We start from the raw sequence: 27,792 nt of genomic DNA, 5'->3' as shown, positions 1-27,792 counted from the left end.
ATTAGCAGATATCCTGAGATAAAATCATTGCCAACATGTGGATGAACTCAGTCCTGGACTTGTCTTTTAAACTCTGCAAGCATTTGTACATAATCTTTTAAAAATATTGTGATCCCAAATTTTTCCCTGGGTAGACAGAAAGCAAGTTGTTCCATGAACAGAGATACCAAAGCCTGTTTGGCTTTGGTTGAGACTCTTTTGTTTGAGACTCATCTCATTTGTGCCTTGATCCCAGCTTCAGATCAGTAACTCTAATGCCTTCCTCTCCATCCTCCCTCCTCAAGGTCTACTACGAGGTCTTCGTCAGGGCAGTAATTCATACCTACAAGTACGATGACTGGTCACCAGCTGCGGCCAAGGAGCATGTGGAACTGCTGAGCTGGGCCTTACTTTTCTGAGGAGAGGGCAGTGGTCTGGGCGACTCTGTCTGCCCCCTGTCCCAAGATTCCCTGAGACTCGCTGAGATTCAGTTACTTTTGAGAACTCAGCTCGCTCACCGAAGTGTCTGCAATCATCAATAGATTCAAAAGGTGTCAAGGGGAGCCTCAGTGGCAGATGAACGGACAAGCAAACACTGCTCTTGCCAAAATTCTGATTCCTTAGGCAACCATGCAAAAAAGAAATAGCAAGATTATTCTAAACAGTGTCCTTTTGATTTTAAAATATCTGCTAATGCAGAACCTGTTACAACCTTGTACCTTCTGCAGAACAACCCTAATTCCAGTTTTATATGCTGATTTGTGTTATTTATTTATTTTTTAAAAAGCATATAGTCAGATGGACTGCATATATAGCATAACTAACTATGGAGATTCTGAGAAAAAGATGTAATTCTGTGGAATTCCTTAACATACGTTTGTGTTTTCTGCAGCTTCACTTTCGTGATCATGTAGTAATTTCTCATGTGAAGTTATGAGCAGTTAAATAAGAGAGTTCTTGTTATTGATTTATTATAATAAATAATGCTTTAAAATTGTGGAAAGTCAAGGGAGATTGAATATCTGATAAAATAAACTATGTGCAAGTTTTTAGAGTAGAGAGGAGGAAAGTCAGATGTCTTCTCTCTTGAGTGTTGGAGAGAGATGAAAGTAGCTGAAGAGATATCATGCCTCTTAGCTGTGATGTCTTATAAAGATGGTAAACAGCACACTTTGAAATTGCTTTCTTCCCCATTTCTTACAGAAGGCTGCACTTCTCCTTACTAATTAGATCAACTTCCCCCCAAATTAACTAATTACAATAACTAATTGCCTGAATACATTTGGTCATTTTGTATATTTTCAAATGCTGTTTCAGCTGTGAAATTGTTTAAGAAAACTGGGTATTTATAATTATATTTTACACCAAGGGATCTGTCTTACTACTTTGGCAAAAGTCCCGGTGACTTCTGTGGGAGGTTTGCCAAGAGCAGAACATACATTAGTATTTCTTATGTAAGAAGCAGCCAAGTCAAAATATCTTTAAGTTTTCAGTGTGGTGGGGGTTTTTTCTGACACCTTAACAACAGTAATACCTAGAAATATCTTTGCAGGATGAAAAAGCGGAAGGATTCATCAGTCTACCTGAATTTAAAATTGACAGAGCCAGTGAATGCCGCAAGAAATAGTAAGTATGCTCAAAAGTAGTGCAATGATACAATAAAAAACAGACACAGTGACATGATGGACTTCGTTACAGTGATCATTTGATTGTATTACAGAATAAGTTCACAGAGAACAGGCAAATTCAGTCTGGTTTCTGTGTGGCATCTTTCCTGAAAAAAGATTTTTTTACTTTATCATGAATCACAGTGCTTGAATACAGCAAACTGAATTAAAAGTAAGAAGGCTGCTTGGCTGCGTCTGTCCCTTTATTTTCCTAGTTTTCCTTTCTTCTTTTGTTTCCTTTCTGGTTTTGGGGGGTGGTTTGTTTGATTTTCAGGGGTGAAGTGTGTGTGTGTGTGATACCTTTAAGCTCAACAAAGAGCTTTAAGCATAATAAAGAGACCATTCAAATAAAAAAGTCCCCGAGTTCATGGCCAGGTATCAGTCTTTAATGTAACTCCGAATTAGTTAGCATCATCTCAAAGTTTGCTGACACAGTGTATCAGTCCTGGGGCACAGTAAAAAAAGAGAATGACAGTGATTTTTGAGGTGTGACCTAAAGGTCTCAAATAACTTTGCTTCTCACCTAGCTGTGTGTGCTGCTGTCCAGATCGGTGCCATTGCACAAGTCCATTTCTTATGGAAGAAGAATGCAAATTATGCAAATTCAAGCATATGTAGCAATGTGACAGGTGCATACTCCCACAGAGGTCTTTTTAGAGTTGTTATTGTTGAAAACGCTTTGCCTTGCCTTCTAATGGTTTTTACTGTTCTTTTAAGTTTATCAAGACTGTGGAATCACTGAAATTTGTGCAGAAAAGCAATTGCAAAAGTAAAATGGTATGATTTGTAGTACATACAGTTCTAAAGAAGCCACTGACCTTGTATCAGTTGGTCTACATGTCTCAGGATGAATTCTGCTCTTCATGATGGTCTCAAAGGGCAGAAAATGAAAACTGCATTTGAAAAAAAAAAAAAAGATACATTATCTTGGACTTATTGTCCTGTGTCCTTGGGTTACACTGCTGAAGTGTTTAATTTTTTCTTTTTTGTTGGGGCAGCAGCATAGAGTAAATTCATTTCTTAGAATTGCACCCTGCTTAAATTGGTTTTTTTTACTTGATTTGGTATCTACTGGATAGTAGAACATAAAATGTGGCTATTAAAATTCCTTGCTTGGGTGGCAGATAAAGAAAAATACCTCTAAGAATCCAGATGACAGATGCTGTAAAAATTTTAAGTCAAGTTTTGAGTCTCAGTAACTTGATGATGTCTTTCTAAACTGAGTGGATGTCACTGCTTTCACTTGCATAACATTGTGTCATGCTCTGACGGGTTAGAAGAATTCTTTTTGTCTCAATTTTACATTACCTTCACTAGCAGTAACTTTCCTGGATAGCCATTTCATATCCCTGGTTTCTTAAAACCTCTTTTCATGTATTTACATATATGTACACACACAGACATACATATTGAAAATATGAGACACAATGGATTAGAGAGAGAGAGAATTATTTTATTACTTTATATATCTTTATTTATATATATATATGAAATCCTTTGTGTCTCAGAAAAATGGTGAAGATGTTCTTCATGTATCACGTTTGCAGTTTTCCTTATTTTCTTTGAGACTGTTAGGCATTCTTTATTCTGACTTTAAGAGAGACCTTCAGGCTGTTCTCAAAAATGATTCTTCTGTACTGTAAATTATTAATTACTTTCAGGTGCATTTCCTGATCTTCAAGTATTTCACCATAAATCTTTATCCAACATAGTTAAAAAGTTCTTTCTAGTAATTTATTTCATATTATGTATGAAATGCAGTAATTCTCTTTGCCCAGTCATGTTGATTACTTTGGTGGAAAGAAAAGATGAGATGTAATTGCCCATTGCTTAGAATGACCTCAAGAACACAGTGTTGATTTATAACAGCTTTTCAGAAGTCAATCAGCGCATCACATTTTTCTGTTTGAAATGCAGTCATTAGAGCTAAAGGTAATGTCAAGGTCATTGGGATGTGAGAAATCACCAAGACTGAGAGTTTTTCTGCTGTATCAAAGAAATTGTTCAGTCAATTTTCTGTTCAGAAAAAATTGACACCTATAGGTATATCAGGAAGATTACCTGATACATAAAATTATATCCTTAACTGGTTAACTTTATCCAAATATGGTATACTGCAGGTGATTGTTGAACAGTATTCATATGAATCAAACATTATTTAGAAGGGGGTAGTTGAAGAGCACTACTTGGTGAAATCTGGCACAATCCTAAAAGTTGTATGTTTATATACTGTTTGAGGGCATTCAGCAACTCAGGAAATCTGAACTCATCTCATTCCTTGGTGACCACACTATCTTACATTTTTTAAAAAAAAAGTTGTACCATTACATTTTCATAATTATGTTTTTCTTCTACAGTGCATTCAAAGCCTGCCATCCTAAGATCAAAAGTTTTTATTTTGCTGCTGAACATCTAGATGATATGAACAGGTAAGGAAATCTAGCAAAGTTCAAGGAACCATTCCTTAAATATGACACTTCTTGAAGCTAGTAATAACCCAGTGATAATAAGTTACATGTTAATCTAAAAAGTTAAGTTTAATAGCTGAGAAAATAAGTGCAGAGTAATATTGTTTCTGAATGGCTGCATATGCTAAATATCCAATTCATGCAAAAATTACTTTTTTTTGAAACAAAGGTTTGAAAATTTTTAGAAATGAGATTCCCTCTTTCTAAAAAAAACCAAATACAGTATGTGAAAAAACATCCAAACAAAATTTCAGAATACCAGGTTTCTGCATTTGGCTGTGCAGCACCTGCAAAGGTGCAGTATCTCCAACTCTGCTTCTTAACATACTCCCAAAGACATGTAATGCTTGCACTGGGGATGGTTCTGTTTCTGGCCCTGGAGGGAATGAGAAGTTGGAGAAAGATTTAAAGCAGTCACTGATTTTTCTTCTGCCAGTCTTGAAAAAGGAAGTAGAGGTTACAAGGAATGAATTTTGCAGATTGTCTTATAATCTACAGTTGAAGTGAAACTTTGGTTGTATTGAATTTAGTGGGGAAAAATTCAGCAACTCAAAAAGAACAAGGACTTAAGTCTTATGAGTTTTACTGTATCTATTTTAGGCCACTGGTACGATTTTTTCAGAAAAATGATTGAGACTTCAGCACAAAATAAACACAGTTCCTCTTAATTTATTTGAATGGTAAATAAAACACATGGATCTCATGTCTGTTCAAGTATTTGGGATTTTATTTCATTTATTTTCACAACATAAACTGAAATTAATTCAGTTCAAAATAAGATGCCATTTTCATCATATGACAGAGGACACAAACCAAAATGGATGATTGCAACCTGAGAATTGTTCTACCTTAGATAATGGCTCTGGACATCCTTGCTGAGCAAAATTTCTTTTAAAACAGAGAAAAAAGGAGTTAAAACTCCGTCCATAAAACTGTTAGTAAGTGCTGTAATCATGGTTTAATCTCTCCTGTGCATACTAGATTCAGCTACATGGCAGAGCAACTTCAGGGTACTGCCAGTTCTTTAGTGATAATATTTGACTGGAAAAGTATGCTGATACTATACTATTCTTGCTTTCATTTAGAAATAGCTGTCTGTTAACATTTTTTCAAAAGTTCATGCATGACTTAGGTTCACTTCAAAAGTCTCTCCTCAGAAAACGTAAAACCTTTTTATTTGTTTGTAAAATTTTAGGCTTGCCTTTCCTTGATAATTCTGTCAAACCAGTCACTCAAAATGCAATTTGCTGCACAGCAAACAGAATAATGGCATGGTCTATTCGGCATATCCTGAACTACAGCAGCAGATAAATAATTTCTGTCAGCAGGTCCTCAGTCAGTATGACAAGGCACCTTGTTTTTAAGGATAAAAATTTATGTAACTGTTCAGTAATCAGAAAGCAGCAGCAAATATGCATCAATTCTTTAAAAAATGGATTGTACAGCCTAAAACCCAAGAACTGAAAGATTTTTAACTTCCCAGCACAAATAGTCTTTTTACCATATTTTGAAATAAGTGCTTATTAATTCATTTAGAATGAGCTTGACCAAATTTTTATCTGAGTTATACACATGTAAGTTAAAGCAACTCTGTCAAGGTCTATGGACTTACCTGAAATTCTTACATCTGATTTGCCATCAGAGTCTCACCAAATAATTTTTTTTTCTCTTTGTTTAATGTATTAGAAAAAGTAGTTCACTTTCACAAACATTGAATTAACTCAATATATTGGAAAAAAAGTGGATTACAGAAAAATAATCTTTCAAATGCAGAGATAATAAAATACTTCCTGTCTAAAAGCATTTTGTAGCCTAGCTGAAGTCAAACGCAGAATCAGGTTATTAAGTTAAATTAAGACTATTTGATCAATTTCTGCTCTTTTCTTTGTCAGGTTTGTGACATACATTTTAATTATGTATCATGCAGTCATTTCAGTTCTGTTTATACTTGAAGCCCAAGAAACAAAAGTAGAAAACTTCTAATACATAGCCTAGATGAAAGTTCAAAATGGTTCAATTCCTTCATCTCTTGTATAAAATGATTTGTTCTTTTAAAAAAAAGTGTATGCAGGATATGAAATGTTTGTTTGTGTGTATCTACTCAGATAAAATGGGTATTTTAATCTCATGTGACTGTCACTATTCAAATTTTTTTACTACTTTTATGACTGTGCCACACCATTATGCTGGTAAAGAGTCTGGAGAACTGTGATCGCTGAACTTTATTGTTGTGGCTTCTGAAGTTCCTTTCATCTGCATGATTGCACCAGCAAAAGTGTTCTTTCTACCCATATAAGATGCATAGTCTGGGTGAGAAGAAAGACAGAATATCCCTTATGAATGCAAAGTACCGTTTTGCTAGTGTAAGTGTATAGTCTTAGAAACATTTTGCTTAGAAATTCATTGTTATTCCCATTCCAAGAAAACTTTCTAATGTAGAAGGCAGTCCATATATTTCTACTTGATGATACTATACGTAACTTTATTTTGATTTTCTGTAGTAGCTCTGCCTGCTGCTTTATGGACTATTTGTTCTTTACTCAAAAATCCTTATCATCAGCTCAGAGGCAAATGCATCCTTTTCAGAGTTGGCCAGCTTAAATACTTACAATATTCTTATTCTTCCTTTTTATTCCAAGCTGTCCATTTTTTAAGTGATGACATATATGGCTGCCAAAATTATATCTTCTGGTGAGGGAAGGAAGGGAAATACAGTCGGTAGCTTCATATGGAATATTTTTCTGAGAACTTCCTTGACGTGCTGTAACTGAGCTGTCCTCTTTTTATTTTTGTGACATTGAGTATTGACATCTATAAGGGTTTTCTTCCTTAGTGTAGCTCTATGATCAAGAGGAAAGATGACTGTAGTAGTATTAGCACATGAAAATGTTTCTGGAAGATTTCAGTAAGGCGGCCTCTAAAAATTCTCCCGCATCGTCTACAAGCCTCTACATTCCAGTTAAACTGCAGTTGGGTACTTATAGACACTGTAAGCTATCCATACTCCCATATAGTAAGTTCATCCTATATCATCAAGGTTTGCTATTAAGGACAATTTGACACCCTGCTTTGACTAAAGGCATTGCATCTATCTGGAGCATGAGATAAGATAGAAAAATGTTTCCTACTATCCTGTGAGAGTGCCAGTACTGTGCATTCTTCTTTACAGAAGTTACAGGTCTACAGAAAGATTGGGGTTTTTTTAATCCTTTTCTGTGTGTCATAAAATTGTTTTAAACACTGACAAGAAATGTATGTGCTGTTCTTCGAAAGAAAAAGAAAACAAAAAGGAAACCTAGATGACTGCTGCAACTACCAGAGCTACCCTATTTATTGTCATACCTAACAAATAGATTTTATAATTCTCACAAGAAAATTAAAGCTGCATTTGCAGTAAGGAAGGAGTATTTTGTTAGCCTCTTGCCCTCTAAAAGTTACAGTGGCTACCAGCGCACAGCACACCGCAGGGAAGAAAGATTTAAATCTTCCCATGTCCTAGGGCTTTGTATCTTTTAATATACATAGTAAAGAATATTTTTATAACTGTATGCTCAGAATTTTTGTCCTCAGTGCATTGTAACACAAGCATGTTTTACTCCTTTTCTGCAGATCTTTATGTTTCCCTGTGATACAAGCCCAGTGTGTTGAATTTCTCATACGATTCTAACTTCAATGAACCATAACTCTAGCCATGCTTTATTAAAATAATATTAGTTCTCTAGCCATACCCATTCTAACCATATCTGAAAAGCTTTAGCAGCCACATATCAGAAAATAGGCAGAAGAAGTCAATACCATTCTTTTAGTTTATAAACTATCAAGCTGCTCAAAAGCCATGGTTGTTAACAGTTTATAACCACATCAGTACCTTCTCACTTACCCCACAGGCATTGCAGGTGATATTCCAAACCATGACACAGATCATGACCTGCAGAAAATCACTGAATGTGAAGTCAGTCAGCTCTCTCTTTCTCGGACTGGTATACATTTCCTGGATTCTCATTAGATTATACTTTCCAGGAAATAATATTTTTCTGGAAACAATCATCTACCATAGCTATAACCAGTATCAATTGACTGTCAATTAAGTGTTTGTTAATTTAATTGGTTACCTCACTCTCAGGCACACTTAACATGAAATGCTATCTCATATTTAGGAAAGAATGAAGTTTTCCAACAGGAGAGCCTTTATGGATGTGTCATCTAACACTTTGTGGTCAGCAGCCCTGTCCACAGGGCAGTAGGTGGCTGTTCCCTGCTGGCCATGCTGGGGGGTGGTAAGCTGTGAGCTGAATTGGGAATGTGAAATCTAAAATGGGTGAGCTGCAAGCAAAGGGCCACCTCCACTGTCTGACGTGGCATTTGACAGAGCAGGCACTTGTCTTCTTGTGCTGCTTTAGCCTTTGGACATGGACAAGTCTGTGGCCTTTGCTGGTCCCTCGGCAGCACGGGGCTGGAGTACTTTGGGTGAGGTTCCTACCTCAGTGCCTCTGATTTGGGCTGGCAGAGCTGTCGAGACAGCTGAGCTTTACTCCCCAAAGAATGTCGTCACATACCAGGAATGTGAACCTAAAAGATAGCTTTGTACTGGGTCACCTTTCTGCTGTGAAGGTGTGAAATCATTGTCTGAGACGTGATGTGTTGGATTTCTGTTCCTATGTGCTAGTTATCTTTTTAAGCGTATGACACTTCCTAACAATTACAACTGAAATTTTAAGTCTCCTCTTCAGCTTCGCTATTCTTCTGGCTGAAATTTCAATTGTATGCTAACATGAAGTATTCTGTAGTCACTTCAGGAGTAAATCTCTAGCTTTCTTCCCAATGTACAATGATTTATGGACCACTAACATGATTTACAGATCATGCATGTGGTCACCATTTGTGGAAGGACAGTGACAGGAGTTAATTCTGAGGAGAGCAACTGTATTTTATGATCTGATGCCTGCTTCCCCTGCACTGAAATACCTTGAAGGCTGGCACGCAGGAGTGATGACAAAGGTGTAGCCCTTGCTGACACAATACTACGTCCTGTTTCCATGCATACAGTATGCAAATCAAACCCATCAGGCACAGTTTTCTGAAACAGGGGTTTCACATTCCTGAAGAAAAAGCAAACCTGACTTCAGTCATCCTTCTGTATACCCTAGCTGTAAAATTACAAGCCAGTAGGTTGGCAAACCAGGCCTGTCAAATCCTGACTACGGGATAACTGGAGCAAGTAATTCCAGGTTGACCATGGAATGGACAGCCATGGGAGATTATCATGGTGGTTTAAAGCCTCATTGATGGAAGACCTGATTTAGTGTAAGCATTTGGATAATGAATACACTGAGAGCCCCATGGGGGATGAGGGCAGGTTGAAGCAGTGCACTGCTACAGGCAGTTGAGTATATGCTTGGCAATGACAGCCCTCGCTAGAAGAGAATAGCAATATTGTTGTGGGTTTTTTTAATTTGTGCAGCCTATAGAAGCATTTTTTCAAGTCTAAGTTGAGGTTAAAGCCTTAGATGTGAATTGCATTGAGGCAACTGCCTTTTCTGCTCCTGCTTCTCTGACATGAACACAAAAGTGAATTCTGATATGCCTCCTTCTCTTTGTACTTGGCACTGAAGGTAAGCTCTAAAACACAAAATGCCATAATTAAACCTCTCTGTCTGGGAGTGAACCTGTTCTTTTTATTGCTTGTTTCTGCTCTGTTCCTCTGCTAAGTTACCAATTCAGGCTTTAAAATATTGCTTAAATCTCTGAAAAGTGGTGTTTATTCTTAAGAAATCAGAACAGCAGGAGTGTTGGTATGATGGCATATCTGTAAGCAGCAGACTTAATAGCTCTTTGATTGTCTCCAAATCCTTCATTTTACAAATGTTTGACATCATACATGGTTTTGCATTTGAAATAAAATCTTTGCTGTGAAAACAGTTTGTTCAACAGCAAAATCTCCCAGATATTTGGAGACTCCCTGCATAAGAGTATCACAGAAAACAACTGTCTAATATGAAAAATAACATTGTCCTGAATCTCCTTCAGATGGTCCCAACTTTGTTTTTTGTAGAAATGCACCCAAAAATTAAGAGGTTGGATCAGTATCCCTGTTTTTGTAAATATTATTTCAGATGGCTAAACAGAATTAACATGCTTGCTGCTGGCTATGCAGAAAGAGAGAGGATCAAACAAGAGCAAGGTAATGTATTGTTATTTTGGTTTCTTCTGTCAGCTCTTATCACAAGTTCATCTTTTTTCCCTGCTGTGTATCAGGCCTCGTTCTTGTCATCTGAAAGCAATTCACATATGGGTATCATAGTTGTTGCTTTAGAGAATTCCTTCTCTCTCAGGGGTTTTGATTATCTCCTTCAGATTCTGGTCCAGAGACACTGGATTATTTCTGAGAAGGCTGCAGCAGGTAGCTAAAAGCAGCAAATGTACTGCCAGTAAGCTCCGGTATGTGGTACCAAGGAGTCTGTCCTCCCGTATCAGAAGAAGCTTAAGAATCTGCAAACTAAAAAAATTTTTTAAACATTACATTTGGTGTTTGAATTCACAGGGGACAGGAATGCATGAAATTGGTCTCAGGAACAAAACCATTCTTCTAAAGCCTATTGACATAATTGTATTTCCCCTAGAATCTTTGAATTTAAAGCCATTTAATTTTTTGTGATGTCTGCTGTTTTTGCTATATTGAAGTGTATGCTAAAGCCCTGTTGGCATTTCATTTGGAGTTGCAGGTTTACAGCATTTTGCGTCTGTTTATTTTTAATGTCTAATATTTCATGGGTTTAAAAAAGCAGTATATATAAAATAAGGAGTTGCTTTGCTTTAGTTTGCTGCAGTAGAAGTCCTGTTTGCAGACAGGAAAGAGAAAGGGTCAGGCCTCAGTTGTGTTGGGGAGGTTGTTTCCTAGAATTGCCAGTGACATGGATCCACAGAAGTGTTCCTATCCAACTAGCTGTCTTGGGAAGCAGCTGGCTTTTGAATCCATGCTCTTTTTTACAGATGTACCTGGTAGCAGGCACCAGAAAACTGCAGTGGTCATGATGATCCAGAGTTTATCCAGATGCCTGTCTACCTGCTGCCCCCTGAGTCAAAACCTCACTTTTTAATTCTATAGCTCTGCAGCCTTCATCAGTAAGATTCTGTCTTTTGGCCCAAAAAGCTTATAGCTTGGATCTGCAGCAGCAACATATTTAATCTATTCTTTTCCTTACAAAGACTATATTTTTAACCATTTTTTAGAGGGGTTGTGTTCAAAAGGCTATCACTAGGCTTCAAAATTTGCCACGTGGTGTCCTCCTTTCCCCTCAAAGTCACGGTGCTGTACCAACCTATGTGACAGCAGCCTTAACCCTGACCTTCTGATCTGATACTATGAGGAGGAAGATGCACATGGTCTGTCTCTCTGAAATGTGTTGCAGCAGTGCCATTTTCCTGGGAGACACTGTGCAAAAAACTCCTTTCCCCAGTGAGAAGCAAGGGTGACTTCAACAGCCAGGTAGAGACATCAAGAGAGTAGGATATTCTGTAATGGTAGATTAAAAGACAGCATCAGAAAATTATGTCTGCCTTGATTCATTACCTGATTGCCTCACCACAGAGCCTCGTAGAGGGATCAGCGTGCAGTCCAAGAGCAGTGGCTTACAGCATACTGCTATAATTCAGTGACAGCAGCATGTGTGGGAAGGTTTTTGGGCGTTCTGTCGCTCTCGCACATAACTAGGTTGTGCCTGCTGCTGCCTCATTTCTAACCATGTCTTCCAGTAAGTGCAGCTGTTTATCCTGGGAATGTGGCGCACACCCTGTTTTAGTCTGGTGTGGTCCTTGGCACATCATGTAATTTCTAACACCAGGCCCTCTGCAATTCACACAGCCCAGGATAGCAGCACCATGCTTACTGTTCCTCCAGTCATTCTCAGTGCCTCACCAGACTTCAAAATCAGTTTGGGAATCTGTACTCCACAGGCAGTACTACAGTAACCAGTTTGGAGGGACCTGTATGCCAGCTGTCACTGCTTGAAGAGGCTGTGAACAAACTCTGAATCTTGGAGTCTTCTAGGAAATCCTCCATGTTAGCATTCAAAGCCAAATTCAAACTTTTACTGATAGCAGGTTGGCACTAGAATTACAATAACATGTGGGACAGTAAGGGAAAAGGTTTATGAACAGTTATGCTAACACTGTCCAAGTACACAATTGCAGACATGATATACCTTTCAAAATCCAGATGGATGTGGAGAAATATTTTTGCTACCAAGCAATCACTGAGTAATAAAATAGCAGATGATGCAGCTCCTAGACATGAGATCATGTGGATTCAGGCCTCATGTTACCTGTTACTAAAATGTCTCCCTATTAAAGATAATCAGTGAGACCCCATTTACTATTTAAATTGTACCCCAGGCACCGACAGAGCTCTTTATTACCGCTCTAAAGCCATTCACTCAAATTGTTTTATCATATACAGGTAGGTAAAACTATATCTTCTTTGTGTTGCTTAGTTGTATTTAGTGTGGGAATCAGTATCACATTCCCCACTTGCTGCCATACGGTGTTTTTATGCCTCTGGTGATTATCCTTGGCTCCCAGCACAAGGGCTATTAAACAGCTCAGTAGTGCCCCTAATTAGCAGAGGCATCAAGTTAGAGAAGTAAAACCTCTCTATCACTTCAAGCATTTTTGCAATTACAAAAACTGTGAAGCTGGAATTTTCTATATTCAGTGACTGTACCAATTGTCATCTACATATTTGATTTTACAAAAGGTCTTTTATTTCCGTTCAGTTCAACCCTTTGCAGCAAACCTTTATAATACCTCTGAAACAATGCAACAGTAGTTGTCAAACCTGTTTCAATAAAGAGTTGAATGGTTCTGAATCTACAGTGCAGAAATGTATTTCAAGTGCTTCAGGGATGCATGAATCACAGAATTGTGAGTGTACTGCTGATTAAAATGTCACATGCTGTACAGAACAGTTTTATAAAAATACCATAAACTTTCCATATTAAATACAATGAATGTTATCAATATGGCAAGGCACTTCCTTGGATGGAGAAGTTATATACTTTCCAGTCATAGAAAATCAGAGAAAAAAATACTTGCTTATATAAATAGAAAATATTTAATCAGCACATGGCAGGTCAGTGTTAGTCTACATATAACACATGCAGTCCATTGCTCATTCAGAAAGCTTTCAAGATGTGCCCAATGCATTGAGTTTGTCCGTCACCGAATTGGACAAAATCTGCAGAAATATGGCAACTGTTCGATAGCATTATACACATTTTAGATAGACTCTGAGTCAGTTGCAAAAAAGAGAACATTTTTAAAAAATTGGTGGGAGGCTATTTTCATACATTTCATTTGGAAGTTGACCCCTGTGACTGTAGAATTTTTCTAGACAAGCTGTATGTTGCCAACAGAATTCCCTGTCTGAGGTAAGGTGCACAAAAGCATGATCATACAGTGTTTTATTGTATGTGGACTTGACAGCAAGAACGTCTTTGTATTTTTAGCCAAAATTGGAACCTGCACTGAGGCTGCTAAATTTTACTTTCAGAATAAACAGTTGAGCTCCAAGTCTGCAGAAATCTCACTGAGTGATGCAATTCTGACAAGCCTTTCACCACATCGTGCCACTAGGCTTTGCTATAATAGGAACATGCTTATATGCCAATATTTTCAGGTGTTTTGAGTTGCTGGAAACAAGTTTTCTTAAAACTAGGAGTGACTTAAAAAAGGGTTTTCTCTGATTTAGTCTTTCGTTCACCAAAAGTTAATAATTTGCAGATTTCTAGATAAAAAAATGTTTGGAATTTGTTATTTCATAGTCACAAAAACTTTACTTATGCTATTTATTATACCATTTGAAGAGAATCTCTTGTCTATAAGCCTGCAGGTAGCAAATCAAGAGACCCAGAGATAAAACAGAGTTGTTTCTCCTTGAAAGAAATAAATAGATAAATAAGGCTGTCCCTGCCATTACTACAGTCCAAAAATATACAGAATTTTAGGGATAGCTGTTTCAAGATGGTGTCATTTTAAGGTAAGTTTTTGTTATAAATCTTGAATGAGATTAGGTACAGCAGATCATTAATCACACAATACAATAATCATCATGGTAAGAAAAAATCATTAAAGCCAAAATTACATGTTGTGCCAACTTGGATTTTTGGTTTAGATCATTTATGAAGCAACAATCAATCTTTTTCTCCTCATCTATCAAAGAGAAAGTAGTAAGTCATGCACTTCAAAAAACACTTACTGGGCGAAGTGAAAATTGCCTGTGATTAGTCTGTGAATAGTCTGAAATAAAGTGTCCTGTTGTACAATGATTTATCCAACTACTAGAAGGTAATAGTCAGAAACAAAGTGACAACAGAAATGCTTGCATAAGTCTTACAATGTGTAGAAATGTTAAAGTTATTCATTTTGACCTGAGTTGGCAGTTAAGTAGTTATCTTTTGTAAGGAATATTAAGGTCCGCTGCCCATTTAGTGAGCTGCTGTTCTGCTTTAAAAATATTTGCAACAGAATAAATTCCTATGTGGTACATTTTCCATGTGTTTTCCCCTTTGACCAAGCTACCAAACATGAAATGTGCTTGTCCAAGGCCTGATTTCCTGACAAAATGAAACCTCATATCCCATCAAGTTTAGCCCACAAGCTCTGTGTCCTTTTTATTTTCTGATCCATCTTTTAGAAATCTGTGCTTAAATATCCTTGTCATATTTTTCCTTACCGTATCACCTTTATCTTCTTGCACGGATAACAGGGCAGCAGCTGTTTAATGACACAGATATATGTTACTAAGTTTTTCTGTCTTATTTAAATGCAGCTGTTACTAAAAATTTAATTGAAAAGCTTGGGTAACTGGTAGTATACAACGTGGAAAATGGGTAGAGAAATAACATTGATTAGTCATGTGTGCAATAACCACTACTTGTTTGGTTTGCCAGTTGGTGTTAATTACATTTGTTAATGTTCTTTGCAGTCAGTGAGACTTTTGCAAGTTACATGTTTCATCTTTTCTATTAAAAAAATACTGTCAGTATTTTCCAGTCAATATATGTCCAGTCATAATTATTTTGATGGCTGTATAAATATTTGAAAATCTGATATTTGTATTAGGAGTATTCTGTATGCATGTTGTATTTATAATGTGCGTACAAAGAGTTAAATTAGTGGCTCTTTTGCAGGTTGCTGATTAATGTCTCTGCAATGGGGCATTAGACTTGGTGTACCCCATAATGTTTTGAATTTTCCCTCTTTAGATTAAAGCAATTCCAATTTACAGCAGCTAACGTTTACAGAGTCGGCATTGACTGGTGTTTAACTCTCAGTAATACTAAGGATGGAGTTTCTAGTTGCTTTTGTGAAAGTGAGTCTCTGAGTATCAAAATGTGTTGGTAGTTTTTCATCTGATCTGATCTGTATGTAACTTATAGATTACTGGAGTGAGAGTGATAAGGAGGAAGCCGACACTCCATCCACACCCAAGCAAGACAGCCCACCACCCCCGTACGACACATACCCACGGCCTCCTTCGGTAAGTCACCTGCAACTATCTACAGGAATGTCTGCATTAAGTGTCACTTTTACCTCCTCTCCTGCTTAAAAGCGTGTGCATGTGCACATTAGGACATTATGGCACTCTCCAGTATGTTGAGTCAGTACTTGACTTAAGGCATTTGTTAAGTAACATGCATGGGTACCTTCAACAGCCATCATTGCCGTTTCCACTGATGTGTAGAGAACGTGGACTTATAATCCAAATTGCTGTACAAAATGGATTAAGTTATAGAATTATTTCTTCCTGCTCTTTGTTCATGATGGACCCTTACTCATCCATGCAATCCCTCACCACCCCCTTATCTTCTCTAACAAAATGTTGTTACCTCAGTAACAACACAGACTCTTCTCTAAGGCTCCAACAGTTGTGCTGTGAAGCTTTACAGTAACAAATTGCACTTGAATTTCCACAGAAATGCCAACATAAAAATGTTCTGTCTTATATTGCAAACCGTGATACCAGTTGTTCTGTTGTTGTGAAAAAGTAGGTTTCTCTCTAAATTAGAACAAAAAGGGATTTGTTTTTTTTCTTCTTGAAGCAGTTGTTGGTATAAAACCAGAGTATGGACTTCTAACGTATTCTGCACTGGCAATTTTAATTTTCACATGTGTATACTCAGACAGTGTTAACTAATGCATCTTCCTTGAATATAGTTTTTAAAATGCAAAAATTTGGATTGAAAAATTGGGAAAGTCTGGGGGAAAAGAGTGTTCATGATGTTTAATTTGAATGCAATACTTTATCTTCCAAAATTATAGATCTTTGAACTGCACTGAAGCACTGCAAACATGATTCCAAAGAAATTTTTAGCAAGATAGGATGACAACAGGCATTTGGATGGCATTTTTAAGATTTTTAATGAACCAGGTGCATCTCTTCTATGTCTTCCATAGTGCCTTATTCTGCAAAGTTTGCTGTAAATAGTTGCGTTGGCTTATTTTATCTGCTAAGGGACATAATAAGGATACTTATTATGAATAAGTATCAGTTTGATGTACAGGTGTGATGTGTAGATGGGTGCATGCCTTAAATCAGGTACGTTTGTGCCTTCATTACTGAACTGGGTGCCATCAGTGACAATGAAGAGTGCATGATTGTTACTAGCAGTAAGTCTCGGTCTCCATTGATCTGAAGATTGCTCCATTGCTGACATTGTAGATGAGCTGCGCAAGCCCTTATGTGGAGCCAAAACACAGCCGACTCTCGTCCACGGAGACCTCCCAGTCGCAGTCGTCGCACGAGGAGTTTCGCCCGGAGGCGGCGGGGAGCGCCACCGACTCGCCGGTGCGCAAGACGGCGAGCCAACGGCGCTCCTGGCAGGACCTCATAGAGACGCCGCTGACGAGCTCAGGACTCCACTACCTGCAGACGCTGCCGCTGGAGGACTCTGTGTTCTCTGAGGCGGCCGTGGTCTCCCCCGAGCACCGGCGGCAGTCGACCTTGCCCACCCAGAAGTGCCACCTGCAAGACCACTACGGCCCCTTCCCCCTTGTGGAGGGTGAGCGGATGCAAGTGCTGAATGGGAATGGGGGAAAGCCCCGAAGTTTCACTCTGCCTCGGGATAGCGGCTTCAACCACTGCTGCCAGAGCCTTTCAGTCGGTGCTGCTGATCACCATGAAGAAGCGCAGCAGAAGGAGGCGGGGGAGGAGGAAGAGGAAGGCAAAGCAGCAGAAGAAAACCAGGAAGATAAAAGTAAGTATGGGATATTTCTGTGGCTTTTCAAGAGTCCTGTTTGTGTAACATAGAGGTTGTTTTCCCTTTTTCCTACCAAAAAACCCCAACAGTCTTTCAACATCTCCCATGTTTTACCAGGTCCCTCTTGTCACACACCTCTTTGATCAGCCTTATGTATAAGGCTTAATAATCAGTGCTGCATGACCTCTCATGATCACCAGACACTTCCCCGTAGGCTGGTCACCAATCACATCCTACTAGTAATTCTTAGCTGTAAATGGATTTGCTTCCATGCTTCCTTCACTCTTCCACTTGAACAGTATCCTCCCCCACTGACACATGTATGTCTCAGGACATACTTAGTAAGATTTCTAGTCAACCCCATCTGGGTTGGATAAAAAACTCAGCAAATCCTGGAGTGCAGGGTCAGGCTGTGCTTGTGTAGTATCCAGGCAGGCAGTTCACAAGACAGTCCAGAAGCTGTAAGAAGTTGGAAAAAAGTGTATTTTCCCCACTTCCTCACCTTGTGATTTATAGAGAGAGAAGTTCAAAAAATATTTCAAACAAACAAAAAAATGCATAGAGATCAACTATATGACCAGCGGGATTTAAAAAAAAAATCATAATGTTGAGTAACTGTCCCTTACATGGCACATTAACTCCATAGATATTAGTGCTACTTGTCAAAAATAATCCAAATAAACAGGGATTGTGGAAGGTCCCTGCTCTTTCTGAACATGTAAACACATTTCTGTGTCTGTTTCATGCTCTGTCCTTCACTGTCATTTATGGAGTTTCTCAGCATGTGTTGCTAGTGGAGTTGAGTTCACACCCAAGTTGTAGGGTCTGTTAACGAAGCCTGCATCCATAAACTGTTATGCTGCAATTAAGTTACCTGTAGTGACAAAGGTGGCAGGATGACCCCTGAAGCTCTTAAAGGATCTGTGCTATTTTCACTGCAGTAAAGGAGTATAAAAAAGGTAAAGAGATAGGAAAGGCTAATGAAAACTTTGGATAATTACGTACCTGAGTTAATTCATTAAGGTTAGCACCTTTTTTTTGAAAATTAAAATTCATGTGGACGTTATTTGGGAGAGTGCAACAGTTTTCCATTGCCCTTATGCTTTAGTCACTAGGTTCTAAACATCTCATTCTTGCCTGTGAGAGAACAGTGATTTCTTTTGCAGATATTAAATTTGATGCCATTAAAAGTTAAAAAAGGCACGATTTCAGTTGTGTTCATGCATGACACTTTCCAAAAAACCCATACATTTATTAGGGTAATATTAGACTCCTACTGACTGTGAAATGAAGCTGTCTAGTTAACAGGGTTAAATTTCGTCAATCATGCAGAATGTTTTATCCTATTTTTAGCCTTCAATTTTGGTTTTAAAATGGCGCTTTACTGAAAGCAATATAAAAATATTTTTTTAAAAAATTCCTCACAGTCAACGAAAACGGTCAAAGGAGGCTTCCCACTGGAGTTCTGTGCTGTTTGGGCATTACTCAGAGATATTGTTCCAGGGCCTAAGTTGTTAGGTGTTTTAAATCTCAGTTTTAAGGCTTTTGGGTTCCTGGTTGTAACATTTTATAGCATACCATACTAATAAAGGGCTAGTGCTTTATTTAATGGGCCAGAACTTGGGCTCTTCTCCATCTTTCCATACCAATTTCCAAAAAGGGAGAAAAAAGTTTTAATTTTTGAAGTGGTCTCCCTGTATGCACAAACTTTTAGTTTGGGTGAGGAGGTTTCCTTGGTTGAAGCTTTAACAGGAGATTATTTTTGAGACATTCACGACCAGCTAGACAAGTAAAGTGCTCATGGTGAATTATTGACCATGAAATTGTAAAACCAGAAAGAAAATACTGTTTAGTCTGTTGAAGAGTTTAAGTTTGAATTGCTTGTTGCTATGGCTGCAATGTTCTGTTTGCAATGCTGGCTTTTTCCAGTGCCCTTACCAGTAAAAGGCAGGAGGGATTTTATGCAAGTGGTGTTCTTAAGTGCAAAATCCCAGTTTCTGAGCTGAGAGATTTACTTATAACTGCTAAGTCTTGCTAACAGGATGGGTGCCTCTGTGTGTGCTACGTCATTGCCCCCCTCACCTCCATTGCTCTGGGAAAATGAAACATTGCAACTCGCTAGAGAAAGGGAATCCTCTCCCTTTTAGAAATGTTTTAACCTCACCTTGAACCTTCCGTGACATGGTATCAGATGAACGTTTTAAATTTATTTATTTGCCTTACACATTTGTGATCCTGACATAGTTCTGAGCTCTTGGATGATTACATGTGTTCTTTTGTGTACATGTATGTGTTTTAAAGCTTAATCATTCCTATTGCTTTTTGTGCGGGACAAGGAATGCGGGCAGTTGTTGCTGTACAGGTCATTGCCAAAAGTTTGTTTTCTCAGCTTTTTGTTTTTACATTCCCATTTTTAAAACCTCCTGAGTTTAAATCAAATAGTAAAATGCAGTCCTGTTTCTTCCAACTTCTTTTGCAGAATTGCTTTCAAATAGCCACAGCACAAATTAGGATCTCCATGGTTTTTTCAGATGTTGTCCTCAGCTGCTACATTTTAACATAGTTCTGTTGACTTTCTACTAAAGCTAAACTGATCTGCAACAACTAAGAATCTACTCTATGTTAATTACTACCCTATGCCTTAAATAGATATTGCAAGATTTTACTGACACTGCAAATAGTTCTGTGTATCAGCTCTGCTGTAATGCCTACATATATCATGGGAAACTGAAAATATGGGTTGTCCTTTCCTGCGTTTATCTATTAGGATCTTTGTTATGTGTTCAGTTGCTTCTTTTTGTCTTGTTATATCACATTAACATTGCACTGCTAATCTTTAATGGATTGTTTTATTTCCCTAATTAAAATGACTTTTGTGTAAATCATTTAGATGTTACACATTGACACCATCATGTAACGGTCTCTTGCTTTGTAATTGAAGAGGATTCTCTTGTGGGATATTTGTGTTTGTCTGTGTGTTTGCTCCTGAGCCTATGAAAATGGCAAACAACATTCAGACCTGTGGCACCAAACATCCTTCTTGCTCTGTTGTTTGGAGGCAGCCTGCACGTGGAGACCAGGTCTATGGCTATGGCACAGTGTGTTGCATTTCTGGGATTCAGTTGTGAAGGACAAGTTGGGCCTTTTCAGGTTTGTCTTCTGCTAGTGGGAGGTAATAGAAGGAGACAGCTGTGCAGCATGGCACAGCTGTCCTGTGCTCTTCCCTTCCCCTCTGGCCCCACCGCTGCCTGTGCTCTCTGTGTTTTGACAGATTTCACCCCTTAATGCCAACGAACAATTCTAGGACCTTCTTGGGAGACTACTTCCAGGTTTTGTCCCATGAAAGCTTGCTTCATTCTTTGCTTTATTTTTTGAAAGTATTTTTGGTGGTAGTTCCTTCATTTTCAAAGACTTCTTTGGTTTATGGGAAAGTAACAGGAATGACTAAGGGGTCACCATTTAAGAGAAGCAGATGTTAGCTCTCTACAGAGTGTAACTGGCTGTAGATCCCACCAACTTAGCTGCAGAAAAACCTGCACCTTTTTTCTGTACTCCCTGAAAGTCTTTGGAGAGCAGTAGCGTCCACGGGAATCGCTGGTGCTGTCACCTGCCCAGACAGTGCTGGGGCAGGAGCTCTTCTGCTGGCTCCATGTGCTGCGGGGCTGGCCAGAGCAGTGTTGGCACACCTTCCAGGGAGCTCACACCTGGGACCTGCAACAGTGTGCAAGGGAGCTTTCCACTCTGCAGGCTCCATAAGATTTCTTCAGGAATATGGATAGAAAAGCGTTGACATCTATGTTTGTTTGAAAAGATGTTTGGAGCAGGAAGAAATCACTTTACCCACTGTTCAACCCCATTTCCTTCTGCATCGTTCCTCACCTCTTTGTTCTCTTGCTTCTGCAAGTTCTCTGTCCTTTTCCCGCACTCTAAGTACTGTAATTCCTGCTGACGTGTTTTAGGATTTTTTTGTTGCTACCCCATCATCATAATTTTGGAGTATCTTCTATATAGGGTGGACAACTATAACAAAGTCTTAAATGGATTTCAACAAATCAATGGTTGTACTTTTGGAGCATTTAAAGGGTTGGGACCGTTTGTTTGCTGCATTGATTTTCCTCCTGAGAATGTTTACAAAATGCAACAATCTTCCATGTGTGACTTGTGTCACCTTGAAAAGCTTTTGCAAGGTTTCTTAAGCCTGGGCACACTCACATGTATTCCCTGACATTTTGCTCCATCACCATAAGCCCTTCTTCAGGATTGCAACATCTCCCAGCATCCCATGCTGTCCCAGAGGAACGCAATGGCCTCATGCTTCAGTCTCTGAAACTTGGCTTTTTACCTTAAACCACTGAAGCCACTTGCCAAAGGCCAGAGCAGGAGCTGGTGCTGGTATTTTGCAGCTCAGAGATGTCCAGACCCTGCAAAAGATTTCAGGAAAGCTCCCCTTGATGTCAGTGAGTGTCCTGGTTTTGGCTGGGATAGAGTTAATTTTCTTCCTGGTAGCTGGTAAGTGCTGTGTTTTGGATTTGGAATGAAAATAGTGTTGATAAGGTACTGATGTTTTCAGTTGTTGCTGAGCAGTCAAGGACTGTCTGGCTTTTCATGCTGGGCTGCCAGCGAGGAGGCTGGGGGTGCCCGGGGAGCTGGGAGGGGACACAGCCAGGACAGCTGACCCAGGCTGGCCAAAGGGGTGTTCCATACCGTATGACGTCATGCTTGGTATATGAACTGGGGGAGTTGGCCAGGGAGGTGCCGCAGCTCGGGAACTAACTGTGCATCAGTCGGCAGGTGGTGAGCAATTGTGCTGTGCATCACTTGTTTGGTATATTCATTTATCACTATTATTATCATTAGTCTTTTTTTTTTCCTATCCTATTAAACTGTCTTTATCTCAGCCCATGAGTTCTACTTTTTTTTTTTTTTCCCCCCAGTTCTCCTCCCCCATCTTGCTGGGGGGTTGCAGCAAATGGCTGTGTGGTTGTTTTAGGTACCTGCCAGGTTAAAACCACAACAGTGAGAGCTAGTCCCTGAAAGAGATGTCACATATCTGCTTGTGCTGAGGTACCAGGCCTGAGACGTTTTTTTCCCCCCAGTAAAAAAATTAGGAACCAAAAAGGGAATAATAAGAGAAATGGAGAGCAGTTTCTCCCACCCCACCTACCAGTCACAGAAATGAAACTCAAGGTGGGAGTGCTTTTTCAAAATAGGACAGATGGGTTTAAGGAGTCCCATGACTAGCAACAAGTAGAGTTTCACGCACTGTGCCCAAGAAGGTATATCCGCAGGACATCCTAGACAGCGTTTGACTTGAAGAAGTTTGCACTAGTAAAAAATACACTCTGAATAAGGTCAGGTATTTCAATTTCTGAAATACAGGTACAGGGAGGCTTGCCTCTTTTTAATGAGAGGACTGCACTGTGCAATGCAAATGGTATCTCTCAGAAAGATCAATGTTTGCTAATTAAACACTACATTATGAAGTGGTACACTGTGCACCACTTCTAGGCTTTGCATCTTTGCCTTTTTGATAGAGTGTCCTTTTGCTTTGGCAGGGTTTAGGCAACAGTGAAATGTGGGAGTTAGGATGAATAATGCGTAAAGCCTGGATTGCACGCACTGGAGATGATGGGGATGTGTGTCTGAAATTAATAGGGCAGTTTGCTTTTCTGACAGCCTCTTTCCATTTTAGAGAGGATACCGTTAGTGGTGTCCTGTCATCCGACCGCCTAGTTAGTTTTATCTGCACCAAGAGGCAAGGGAGAGACTGTTAAGACACCCTATCTTCCCCTCTGGACTTATTCAGGTTAATAAAGGTGTGCATGCCTGGGAGTGTCTTAAATAAGGAGAGCTATGAGAAACGACAGGTAATGTTTCACGTTAGAAATATTCCTTATGAGGCTGGCAAATAGCATGAACTGCAGCATCCTCTGGGACACCAAGGAGGATGTTATTCTAACTTACTACATCCACTATCAGTCCTTCTGAGCAGCACAGCTCGTGCATGCTCAGACACTGAAGTAGACTAATGAAGTGGCTCCTTCTTCTGAACTTTGTTCTCGGGATCTGAGTTTTCATTTCTAATTCCCCTTTAAGCCTTCCCGTGGCACTTGACGGGGCGTTTGCACTCCTGTGGGCTGAGGACCATCAGTGTTTCATGCCTTGTCTGCTGGGAGGAGGCGTCCCTCCCACAGCCTCTGAGATGCTAGCTTTGCTGTTATAACTCAGAATGAGCTGGCCTAAAAATACTGCCTAGTTATGTTCAAAAATATGACCTTACGCCTATAGGTTTATAGGCTTATATAAACCTATATATATAAAAACCTTATATATAAACCTAAACTATAAGGTTTATAGTGTAAATGGCTAGCCTGCACTGCTTTGTTATGAATAGTTTATATATTTACAAAGACATTTTCATCAGTGGCTCGCAGTTTCAGAGAGGAAGGAACCGTGGAAAAGCAGCACAGGACAGCGGCTGCAGTGTCATCTGGTCTGCTTTTCAAAGCAAATGCTTTGTAACAAACAGTACAAAGTGTCTGGTGGAATAGCATGTCTTCACATACTCTTGGTTTTTTAATGAAACCATTTAGTGCTTCATTTGTGATAAGATCCAGCAAGATCCTGTGAGAGCTGTAATATTTGAAAATGAATGGGTGGGAGGACAGCATCGTTGATAATCTAGGTTATATGTCAGGCTAAACTTTTTTATCCTTGTTAAATTCGAAGATACATGTTTATCTGAATAGGAATTTCTGTAAGTTTCCAGAAGCAAATGCATATTTGGGAAAACTGTCATCCCAAATAAGAGTTGTTTAATTATCTTCTAGCTTCCGTATATGTGTGTATGTTCAGCTGTGTATAAAAATGTGGTTTAGACTATTTATTATATTTTTAAAAAATTGATATGAAGACTAACTTGGATAAACAAATACTAGGAGTAGATATCTTTCTTTCTGAGCATGTTCTTTAATTCAAAATTTAAGCTTTATAAAATAAAGCTTTTACAATTCTCATATGCAAAACTCCGTTATAGAAGTGGGTTTGTATTCTAAATAAAAATGATGGGATACATAATGTCTATATTCTGATTTTAAATTTCAGTTTGAGGGGAAAAAAATGCCTGCAGTGTTTGAAAGCCAAATATTGAATCATTTACTGAGTGATTTTATTCCTGTTAGTGTTTTTACATATGAATGCATTTTACCCACAAATATGCTGTTGCCACATTTTAAATTTTACTAGATTTCCATTGCCCATCCTGCTAAAAATGCAAAGGAGAGGTGAATTCCTACTGTTATTTTGGTTTTTAATAGTTTTGGGTGTCATTGCCAACAAAGGTCATCTGCTTTTGCCTGAAATATATGGATTAAATGGTCTTTTTACAAGGAAAAGAAATGCACAAGGTAACATCTTCCATGGTCATTCTTATAAATTACTTTTCTTGCAAAGTATCCTCAATTCTGTTACTAAGTTGGTGGCTGTCAGTGGAGCCGTGCTACCAGAGTCACCTTTGGGTTAGGTGGTAGAGCTAGGAATCTATGGATGTAAGAATATATTTTTGGGGTTTTTTCCTATGTTCTGCATTAATTCTCTTGCTAAGTGTTATGTATCAAATCTGGTTTGCCTTTGATTTTTCCATGTCGTCTTGTAAGCAAGCTCTGTCCCTGCCGCTGCCCTGTCTGAGTCTGGCTGCAGAGATGCTGTCCTTGGGAAAAGACAGATCATAAGTGGCAGACCGCTTCACAAGCGATACAGGGAGGATGGTCCAAGCCTTCTCTGTTTACCGTACTGAAGGATATGCCATTGCTTCCCGGATTGTTGGCCCCATATGGCTCAATAGCAATACAAAAGAGGCTTTTTCGTGTTTGCAGATTCCATCCCCTCAATTCCAAATGTGCCTTCATTCTGAAGCGTAATATAATCACATTTCTTAAACGAGGATATGTAACTTTTTTGAAATTATTTTGTGTACAAAAAGGAAAATCAGACTTTTTTTTAAAGTAGCATATAGTTTCCCATTAAAAAGAGGGTTTTCCTGTCCCCAAATTTATGCTCATGTTCATTTTGATTTCAAACATGAAAAACGTACATAGTTTTTAATCATTTACATAGATCTTCTCACTGAAACTCATTGAAAATTGTTTTAAAAGCACTCTCAGATCGGACCACTGCACAATACATGAGGAAGCCATTTTTCACTGGGATTTTTTGCAGAACTGGGATAATTCCTCTTTGCGATGCAGCAGGGACTTAGCCTAATGTGAAATTTTCTAAATGCAAAGGAAACAGACGCCTACAATGAAAAAAGTTAACCAGCTACTCTGTGCATAAATTCTTTCAAAACAATTTTAAATTTTCAAAGCTAAAAAAAACCAAAAAACCTTTCTATAATTGATTATAATTTAATCAGAAGAATATGACACAGTACCATTAGGACTGGGAGAACAGAGGAGGACTGAAATCTTTCCAGATATTTATTACATCTCCAGGTGGTACCATCTGCTGTCTGTGGCACTCAGGTTCTTTCAAGGAAACCGTTAAAACATGCAGGGATGAACTTGAGTCAGTAGTGCTTGGAAGGACATGGGAGGGGTGTAATTTTATTAAACCACTACCATGCTGAACTTCTGTAGTGTCACCACATTCTTGTTTAATTACTGTTCGTCGTGGGAAGCAGGATGAGATATTAAAGCCCGCAGTGCGAACAGTCAGCATCCTGCTAGAATTTTTTTTGTTTGACAGGAGACTCTGGAAAAGCCAAATTTGTTACAAAACTGTTTTGTTTGGTTTAACCTATTTTTAAAAAAGCTTGGATTTAAGATTAAGATTGCCATGGAGGCCTATGAAATAAATGCTGCAGGGCAATTTTTTGTGGATTTTCCTAGCATCCCAGCCTGGCCTTTGGCTTTCTTTTCCTTTTAGCCACTAGCTACTGCTCCAGAGGGTCACAGATCTTGCATAGGCAAGCAGGGAACTGAAGGCTCCTCCTTTTGTCACTTGGGATTTCATCAGTCCCTCAAAAGAGCTTAGAGCTCAGAGTTTACACTAACCATGTGGGTTTTATTTGTAAGCTCTTTGATTTCTTTTCAATATCAAGCATTGCCAGTTCTTATGAAACAAGTGTGATAATATGGTACTTTATTAAAAAAAAAAAAAAGCCTTGTAATCAGGCAATTTTGCAAGTATCTCAGTTCTCATTAATAAAAAAATAAGTTTCTAGCTTCATTTTTAAAAATTGTCGTTCAAAAGCTAGAAGATAAATATTGTTTGTCTCCTTTTGCGGCCTCTATTTGAGAGTTTTGGATCTTGTCGGTGATAGTTTAACACTCCCACATCATTGTACCTAGTGTGGTGCTATTAAATAGTATGATTTCATGGACAAAGCATGAAACAAGTTCTCCGTGGGATCTTACTGTATTTACATGAAGAAAATGGCTGCATTTTAAGTAGGATGGTCACTTTCTGGCTCCACATTTTGAGTACTGCTGGCACAAAATAATAGCAGCTAATTCTTCCTTCTCTTCTGGATTCCAGAGGGATGAACTTGGGCTTTTTGGAATATAAAATATCGCCACTGATTCGTTTAAAAGCACTTGAGTTGTTATCGCCATTAGAGAGTGAGGAGAAAGGCTGCCAAAAAACTTCTGTTTAAAACCACTTTTCAGCCAGTTTTTGAAACATTGATTTAATCGTGCATCAAGGAGGAGGTGAAATGAAGGAAACTTCACCTGGGAGATCTCTCCTGGTTGTAAATTCAGGGTTGGGCAGAGATCAGGCAGCGGCACGCCAAGGCCTAACCACAGGTTACAAATGGGGAGGAAGTTTATACCCTGACCCCTTTACCCAGCAAGACTGATAAGAATAAGTAATAAAACTTAACTGGGGGTCATTGTGCATTTAGTTCTGGGTTAAATGAAACTCGGATTCCGAGTGAGGTGGGATGGCTTGGGGGAGGCTCCTGGTACAGCACCCGCCCAGGCCTGGTGGTGCCAGAGGCCCATGTCAGTGGGCCCCTTGCAGCTAAAATGGCGTCTCCCATAGGTGCAAAGCGGTCGTTACAGGATACTTGAGAACTGGTGAATATGAGACCTAGAGAATTAGAGAGCATCTTCCTGTAGTAAAAACAGCAAAATCTGCTTTAGAATTCACATAACAGGATTTTAATAGCCTCTACGCGTGGCATTAAAGCGCTATTTTTACTGTACTAATGTGAACGCTTGAAATCTAATATGAAAATCATACTTAATCTATAAAAAGCTTGAAGCTGATTATTCTGAGAATTCTTCTGTCTCTTTCCTCCCTGCCTTTTCTTTTCAACTTTTAATTAAGAAAATAAATTTTATTTTCAAGGTGTTAGGTTTTTTTTTTCAATCAAGGTAAGGGCATGCACAGACTTTTACAATACAACATTTATACTTT

At 38.8% G+C, this 27,792-nt stretch overlaps 1 protein-coding gene across 4 annotated transcripts in view; it reads left to right on the top strand.

Annotated features, from left to right (window-relative positions):
• CNKSR2 (connector enhancer of kinase suppressor of Ras 2) overlaps positions 1–27,792 on the top strand; it is a gene marked incomplete at its 3' end in the record, with an annotated part of 223,906 nt that overhangs the window by 169,026 nt on the left and 27,088 nt on the right. For all 4 annotated transcript variants that reach the window (XM_082012335.1, XM_082012334.1, XM_082012333.1 and 1 more), the window contains 5 exons: positions 1,532–1,605; positions 4,004–4,075; positions 10,228–10,295; positions 15,550–15,650; positions 16,833–17,367. In XM_082012335.1, coding sequence (XP_081868461.1) covers positions 1,532–1,605; positions 4,004–4,075; positions 10,228–10,295; positions 15,550–15,650; positions 16,833–17,367 — 850 coding nt within the window. The remainder of the gene's footprint in view (positions 1–1,531; positions 1,606–4,003; positions 4,076–10,227; positions 10,296–15,549; positions 15,651–16,832; positions 17,368–27,792) is intronic.

This window comes from Phaethon aethereus (assembly GCF_964289735.1).
Source record: "Phaethon aethereus genome assembly, chromosome: 1".
Lineage (NCBI taxonomy): Eukaryota > Metazoa > Chordata > Aves > Phaethontiformes > Phaethontidae > Phaethon > Phaethon aethereus.
Note: the sequence above shows the minus strand (reverse complement) of the source record. Positions and strands in the feature narration are given on the sequence as shown.